At 43.7% G+C, this 7,130-nt stretch overlaps 1 gene segment (V, D, J or C); it reads left to right on the forward strand.

The window, feature by feature from the left end:
• The first annotated feature begins 739 nt into the window (after positions 1–739).
• Positions 740–5,242, forward strand: LOC118094821 (T cell receptor alpha variable 26-1-like). The segment is given in 3 exon segments: positions 740–905; positions 1,329–1,639; positions 4,637–5,242. Coding segments are annotated over 3 exon segments (408 nt in total).
• Positions 5,243–7,130: the final 1,888 nt, after the last annotated feature.

The raw sequence follows: 7,130 nt of genomic DNA on the forward strand, positions 1-7,130 counted from the left end.
GCAACGTTTTGTTGCAGTTCCCACTTTCTTCAAACTATTTTAGATTTGTAATGGAGCTGGATTAAGTCATGCTAAGGTCCTAAACTACATCATCTTTGGGGAAGGGGGAACCCCATTACTCTCCCTTCCCTCCAAGTGTATTATTCTAAAAGAAAGTATAAAGAAAATGAAAATGTCTGCTTTAGAGTTTGTTTTCCCTGTTCCCTTTAAAAAAAAACACAATTATGTATGGCTTGAAAGCAACAACAACAACAACAACAACAACAACAACAACAATCTATTATTATTAATACTACTATTTTAACCTGTGGTCGTAAACTGTAGCTAACTTAGTTTGTGCTGAAATCTGGCACCATCTGTAAGGCAAACAAAATTTTTAAAAATTCCTTCCAGTAGCACCTTAGAGACCAACTAAGTTTGTCATTGCTATGAGCTTTCGTGTGCATGCACACTTCATCAGATGCACACGAAAGCTCATACCAATGACAAACTTAGTTGGTCTCTAAGGTGCCACTGGAAGGAACTTTTTTAAAATTTTGTTTCAACTACATCAGACCAACACGGCTACCTACATGTAAGGCAAACAGACACTGCATTTCTCCCTTCTAGGCACCAGAGGGCAACCTCCCCACCCCACCCCCATTGGTTTTCCCTTCCACTAAAAAAAAGCACTCAACTCACCTTAATTCTCTGAGGTGATGAAACTTTCATTATGAAGCAGCAGCATAAGAGAGCAGGAAGCTGATGAGGCAGGCCACAAAAGGAGTTTTGCTCCAGTTGCCATATTTTCAAGCACAACAAGAGCTTTAGTATCAGAACTGCCATCACCCCAATGATGCTTTTCCTCTCCAAAGCCTCCTGCTTCTTGACAATTCTGGGAACATTCCTTCTGCTCTTGAAATCAGGTAATACTCCCAATGGTTACCTTGAAAGTGTGAGTAACTGAACAGGTAGTTGGACTTGGGATTTTATTGTTTATTAACGATTACTTATATACGTACCCCTAATTTCCCTCCAAGGAGCTAAAGATGGCACGAATGGTTCTCCCCCTGTATTTTATCTTCATAGCGTCCTGTCTGTGATGTACATTAGGTTGAGCATCAGTGTCTGTCCCAAGGTCACCCAGTGGGCTTTTGGGCTATGTGGCGATTTGACCCATTGGTCTCGCAGCTCCTAGCTGAACACTCTAATGGCTGCACTGTCATTATCAGGGCTAGTAATATGAAAATAATTTATGGATCACTTTTATATATGAAATAGAAGCTCTTTATATGAAATAGAAGATAAACAGATAAGTTACAATTTTTTTGTGTGTTTCTGTTTTGTAGGAACGTCCCAAAGCGATTCAGTGTTCCAGTCCCCGAGTCAGATGGAAATCAAAGAAGGAGAGTCTGTCTCTTTATACTGCAATTTTTCTAGTTCTTATAGCGCAAGCCCGGACCTTTATTGGTACCGTCAACACAGAGGGAGAGGACCCCAGCTGATCTTTCATGCGTACAAAAACCCTCAGACGAAGAACCAATTTGCTGCGGGAAAATTCTCCACTACTTTGTTTCTTGAAAATAAGACTGTTCCTCTGACGATCAAAGGCGCCTCTCTCCAGGAACAGGCTGTGTTTTTCTGTGCTCTGAGACCCACAGTGAGTCATCTTTGACTCTTGGTTTGTGCAAAAACTTATGTGTGGGGGCTGAGGAGAGGTTCCTTTAACTTCTGTTCTTTTCTCCTTGCAAGAATGCAAACGTCTATTTTCCTAATGTAACTAGGGAAAACAAAGCAAAACAGCAACCCACGCCAGTAATACACTTAGGTATGTTGCTATATTTAGAGGTATACCAACCTGGTGCCCTCCAGAATAATAATAATAATAATAATAATAATAATAATAATAATAATAATAATAATAATTTATTATTTATACCCCACCCATCTGGCTGGGTTTCCCCAGTCACTCTGGGCGGCTTCCAACAGAAATATTAGAATACTGTACACTAATTTCTTAAAGATTAAAAGCTTCCCTAAACAGGGCTGTGTTCAGATGTCTTCTAAAAGTCTGGTAGTTGTTTTTCTTTTTGACATCTGGTGGGAGGGCGTTCCACAGGGTGGGTGCCACTACCGAGAAGGCCCTCTGCCTGGTTCCCTGTAACTTGGCTTCTCGCAGTGAGGGAACCGCCAGAAGGCCCTTGGTACTGGACCTCAGTGTCCGAGCAGAGCGATGGAGGTGGAGATGCTCCTTCAGGTATACTGGACCAAGGCCATTTAGGGCTTTAAAGGTCAGCACCAACACTTTGAATTGTGCTCGGAAACGTACTGGGAGCCAATGCAGGTCTTTCAAGACTGGTGTTATGTGGTCTCGGCTGCCGCTCCCAGTCACCAGTCTAGCTGACGCATTCTGGATTAATTGTAGTTTCCGGGTCACATTCAAAGGTAGCCCCACATCACTATCCTTTGCACCCATAAATCCACCCACCCACTGTCATTCCCCACCTTCATAGAATCTTAGAACTGTAGAAGTGGAAGGGACCCTGAGAGTCCCTTAGTCCAACCTTTTGCAATGCAGGAACCACACCTTAAGGATCCCTGACAGATGGCCATCCAACCTCTGTTTAATATCCACCAGTGAAGGTCCATCGCCTTTCAAAGTAGTGTGTTCCAGTGTCAAACAGCTTCTACTGTCATAAAGTTATTCCTATTGCTCAGTCAGAATCCTCTTGCTTGAAATTTGAATCCATTCATTTGGGTCCTACCTTCTAGAAAAGCAGAAACCAAGCTTCCTCCATCTTCCCTGTGACAGCCCTTTAGATATTTGAAGATGGTCCTCTCGGTCATCTCTTGTCAGCACACTCGCCTGGCCATAATAACCATGGGTTTTGTGGGATTTCTGAGTGAACCTGAGTAAGCCACACAGAGATGAATATTATAAAGGGCAATAGGCAAATGCCTTTTGTAACGGATTGACACGGTTTTGAAATATTTATTCCTACCTGGCTGGAAAAGAGTTAGTCCACCTCTAGCCTGTCTGACAGGACATTCTGGTGGGGGCGGGACTGTTCCCAGTTTAAAAGGAGGGAGCAGCGGTTTTGTCAGTTGAGGAGAGGGAGTGGGTAGGTGTGAAGAAGAAAGTTGAGAGGCCAGGATAGTGGGGACCTAGATGAGGTTCAGTCTTATGCATCTTAACAAGCCTGTTGTTGTTGTTTAGTTGTTTAGTCGTGTCTGACTCTTTGTGGCCCCATGGACCAGAGCATGCGAGGCACTCCTGTCTTCCACTGCCTCCCGCAGTTTGGTCAGACTCATGTTGGTAGCTTCAAGAACACTGTCCATCCAACCATCTCGTCCTCTGTCGTCCCCTTCTCCCCTTCTTAACAAGCCTACTCGGAGTTCAATACCATCTGTAAATCATTTTCAGATGGTGGGGCTCTCACATGCCCCCCCCACCTCCACTGATCAGTGGAGGAGCTGTCCAGCAGTGTAAGGAGCTGTCCACATTCCCCTAAATTTAAGAAACCCTCTTGGGGCAATATTGCCGTGGTGGGTGGATCAGTGGGAAAACTGGGTGGACTAAAGGAATCATACCTATAATATAGAATTGTAGAGTTGGAAGGAACCCTGAGGATCATCTAGTCCAACACCCTGCAATGTAGAAATATGCAGCTGTCCCATATGGGGATCGAACCTGCAACCTTGGCATTATCAGCACCACGCTCTAGCCAACTGAGCTATCCAGGACCCTCCTCTTACCCTTGTTAGAGTCAGCTACATTCTAGCAGAGTTTTTGCGTTTTATGTCTTTTTTCCCTTTCACTTCTTTTTAATTGTATACCTATCACCCACCTTAGGGTCATTTGGTGCAGGTCAGGTCAGAAATCTTATGAATAAGTATATTAATGAAGTGAAACAGGAATCTAGTGAACAAACACATGTGAAATTGATAAAGAATATAGATGTATCTGTTCATCACTAAGAAAATCCTGCAACACAAGGCTGTAAGAAGGAAATTTCAGAGTTGATTAAAGAGAGGGAAAGAGAGTGAAAACTGTTCTTTTATCCTTTGGGTGATGGACTGGAATGCTTAAACTTGGGGTCCCATATATTTTGTTAAGTGTTCTAGGTCTTGAAGCTGTCATGTGGCTTTCAAACAGAAGGTGGCAATATCGAGCAACCTCTACTCATAGTACTACATCTTATAAAATATTGAGATATCGAGTTCCCATTCAATAGCACACATTGGTACCTGGACCACAAACCACATCCTGTTCTTTTATCTTAAGTTGCTTTTTTGACATTACTTACCAAGAGGAAGGAGTCACCCACATTTCATCAAATCATTTCATACAGCTGTGTTTCTGGAGCCAAGCCCATAAACTGCTCACAACTAGCACCGGAGTCTTTACCAATTTCTTACTGTTCCTCTCCTCCTTAATCCAGGAAAATGTCCCTCCTTTGTGCCTTGGTTCTGCTCATCATCTTACCCTTAAGTAAGTGATCCATTTCCTCACCATTGGGAGAGATCTCCCCTGCCTTCTTCATGTATCTTCAGGTGATCAAGATTCTCCAAGTCAGGTAGATAAGGGAGTCTATGGGCTTTGCTCCATCCATCTCTCCATCTAACACAATCTCTTCTGCCCTTATCTTCTTTACAGAAGGGAGTTTTGGACAGACAGTAACCCAGAAAGAAAGAACCATGATCGTCAACCAAGGAGCAAGAATCTCTCTTGATTGTGTCTATGACAATAATGTCTACTACCTTTTCTGGTACATTCAGCCTCCTGGAAAACCTCCAAGGATCTTTTTGTCTGATTTGGGAGATGGGTCTACCTCCGGCGAGGGACGCAGTCGTGACTTCCAAGCCAAGCATGATAGAAATAATAAGAGCTTCAACATGGAGAAATCTGCCAGCCAGCTGAATGACTCTGCTGTCTATTTCTGTGCCGTGAGTGACACAGTGAAGTCAGTCGGTAGAGTAGCAGAGCAAAAACCTGCAAGGGGAAATGAGCCCAGATCTGCATGAAGACTGACAGTCTCTGTAGCAACTTTGTAGCAACCACACATATCTGGGAGTAGGGATGGGGAAAAATTATTTCCATCTACAGGTTAACACTTTCCAAAACAGAGCAAGAGCTGAAACACAGCCACATTTCCAAATTCAAGCTGATCCAAATTTTGCCAAAGTAATTTTCCAGCCAAATAATGTACTGTATACATAAATGCAAATACTGTATACATAAAAATGCAAATATTCATTGAAATGACATGGCAGTGTGCATTGTCTTAGGGTCCCCTCCCCCATTTTTTATTTTTATTTTTGTAAATTTGTGTTAATTGCAAAAACTGCATAGAGATATGTTTAGATATTAGGATAGTTTTATGTTGAAATGCTGATTTGCAAACTGGTGTCAGGGGCTGGGGAGATGAGGAATGGTGGAAACTGGCTCCCCAGCTTGACCCTTCCAGGGAGGAAGGAGAGGAAGACAGTTCAGAATTACTGAGGGAGGTAATAGCTCAGAGGCAGATGAGGGGGAAAGCTGGGGAAAAATGGGAGAGGAGGAAGAGGAAGAGGAAGCAGCAGGGGGGTGACAGCTGACGGACACAGTGTCTTTAGAAAGCATTCCAACCCCCCTCCCAGAAACCCTTGACCCTTGAAAGTATGAGAGCAAAGAGCTCAAAGACAGAGGGCACATAGCAGCATCCGTAGGAGAGATGATGTGATTGACAAATGAAGAAGTGGGAGAGATTCATTCAGGACAATGCCATTATCCCGGGTTCTATATCCTCTCTCTGTAAATTCTGAAGAAAAATGGATGGTAAAAAAAACATTTCCTTGTCTTTGTACATTGCTGGGCAACTGGTCAGGAGTTGCTGGCAGCAGCCTGACAACTGATGTGGAACTGTGAGGAAGAGAACTTACAATTGGAGAATTGAATAACTGGGAGAAATTAAAATGGACAGATTCACCCATTCCTTCCTGGGAACAAGACCACTGAACTACTGCACTGGGCAACAAAAACACCTCCCTCCCCCACGGGGCAGTGTCTCTTGAGACAGACATATCTCAACTACAAAAGCAGAAGGTGGCACCTATCCCCTGCCAGTCCATCTGCAATGGGAGAGGACTGGACTGGAGGCCAGTTGTGAGTGGGCAAAATGGCACCAATCTTCCATTCCTCCTGATCTGTGACCTGAGGCAAAGGGCTCACCTTGTCCAATGGGAGGGCTGGCCCTGAATTTTTTGTTTTTGTTTTGTTTTCAATGTGGAAAGCAGATGTGTCCTGTATGTGCCACCTCCTATTGAACAGTTTTCATGGTTTTACAATTCTGTCCACAAGAGGGCAACCCAGACCTAATTTACCTCTTTATTCGAATCCTCTGACTCAAGGCAATGAATGAGCATCATAAATGGACAAAAAGCAGGTAGGACAGGCCACAGAACAAGGTTGCCTCACCTGTGATCTATTTTGAACACACGAAAGAAGGGGACATAAAGCAGTTTCATCACTTGGAGGGGCTTCCTTGGGCCCACATGCCCATCGCCCAGTGTCAGTCACAGAGTCCATGACAGCCTATAACAGCTTAGGCAGCCCCAAGCCTGAGACATATCCTAACACTTAATTCCATAGAATGGGGAAACCTGCAACCATTCTATTGTAGCTGGACTCCAGCTCCCATCGTCCATTACGATGGATGGGGCGGATGGAATTTGAAACCTAGCAGCTGGGATAGTTCAGTCATCAGAGTATGGGACTCTTAATCTCAGGGTTGTGGGTTTGAGCCCCACCTTGGGCAAAGGATTCCTGCGTTGCAGGGCATTGGATGAGAAGACTCGCATGGTCCCTTCCAACTCTACAATTCTATCATTGTATTATGAACATTTGGATAATCCATGTTCCCTATCCCAGCCATAAAATATTCTTTAAAAAATGCTAAGCAATCAGAAAATGATTGTTGAAGCCTAAAGCATCTTTCCTCCCCCTTCTTTTCCTTTTGCATAACCAAGCTTGATATTTTTCTCCCCACTGGAAAGCACTAGAGTGTACTGTTTTCTCAAAGAAGACACAAGCTGTGGTTTCTTTGACCGTCTTGAGATAACCACAAACTCTCTACTTCTGACTTGCACTCAGAAGAGACGGAACAGCAGCG

Source organism: Zootoca vivipara, chromosome 12, assembly GCF_965207765.1.
Source record: "Zootoca vivipara chromosome 12, rZooViv2.hap1.1, whole genome shotgun sequence".
NCBI lineage: Eukaryota > Metazoa > Chordata > Lepidosauria > Squamata > Lacertidae > Zootoca > Zootoca vivipara.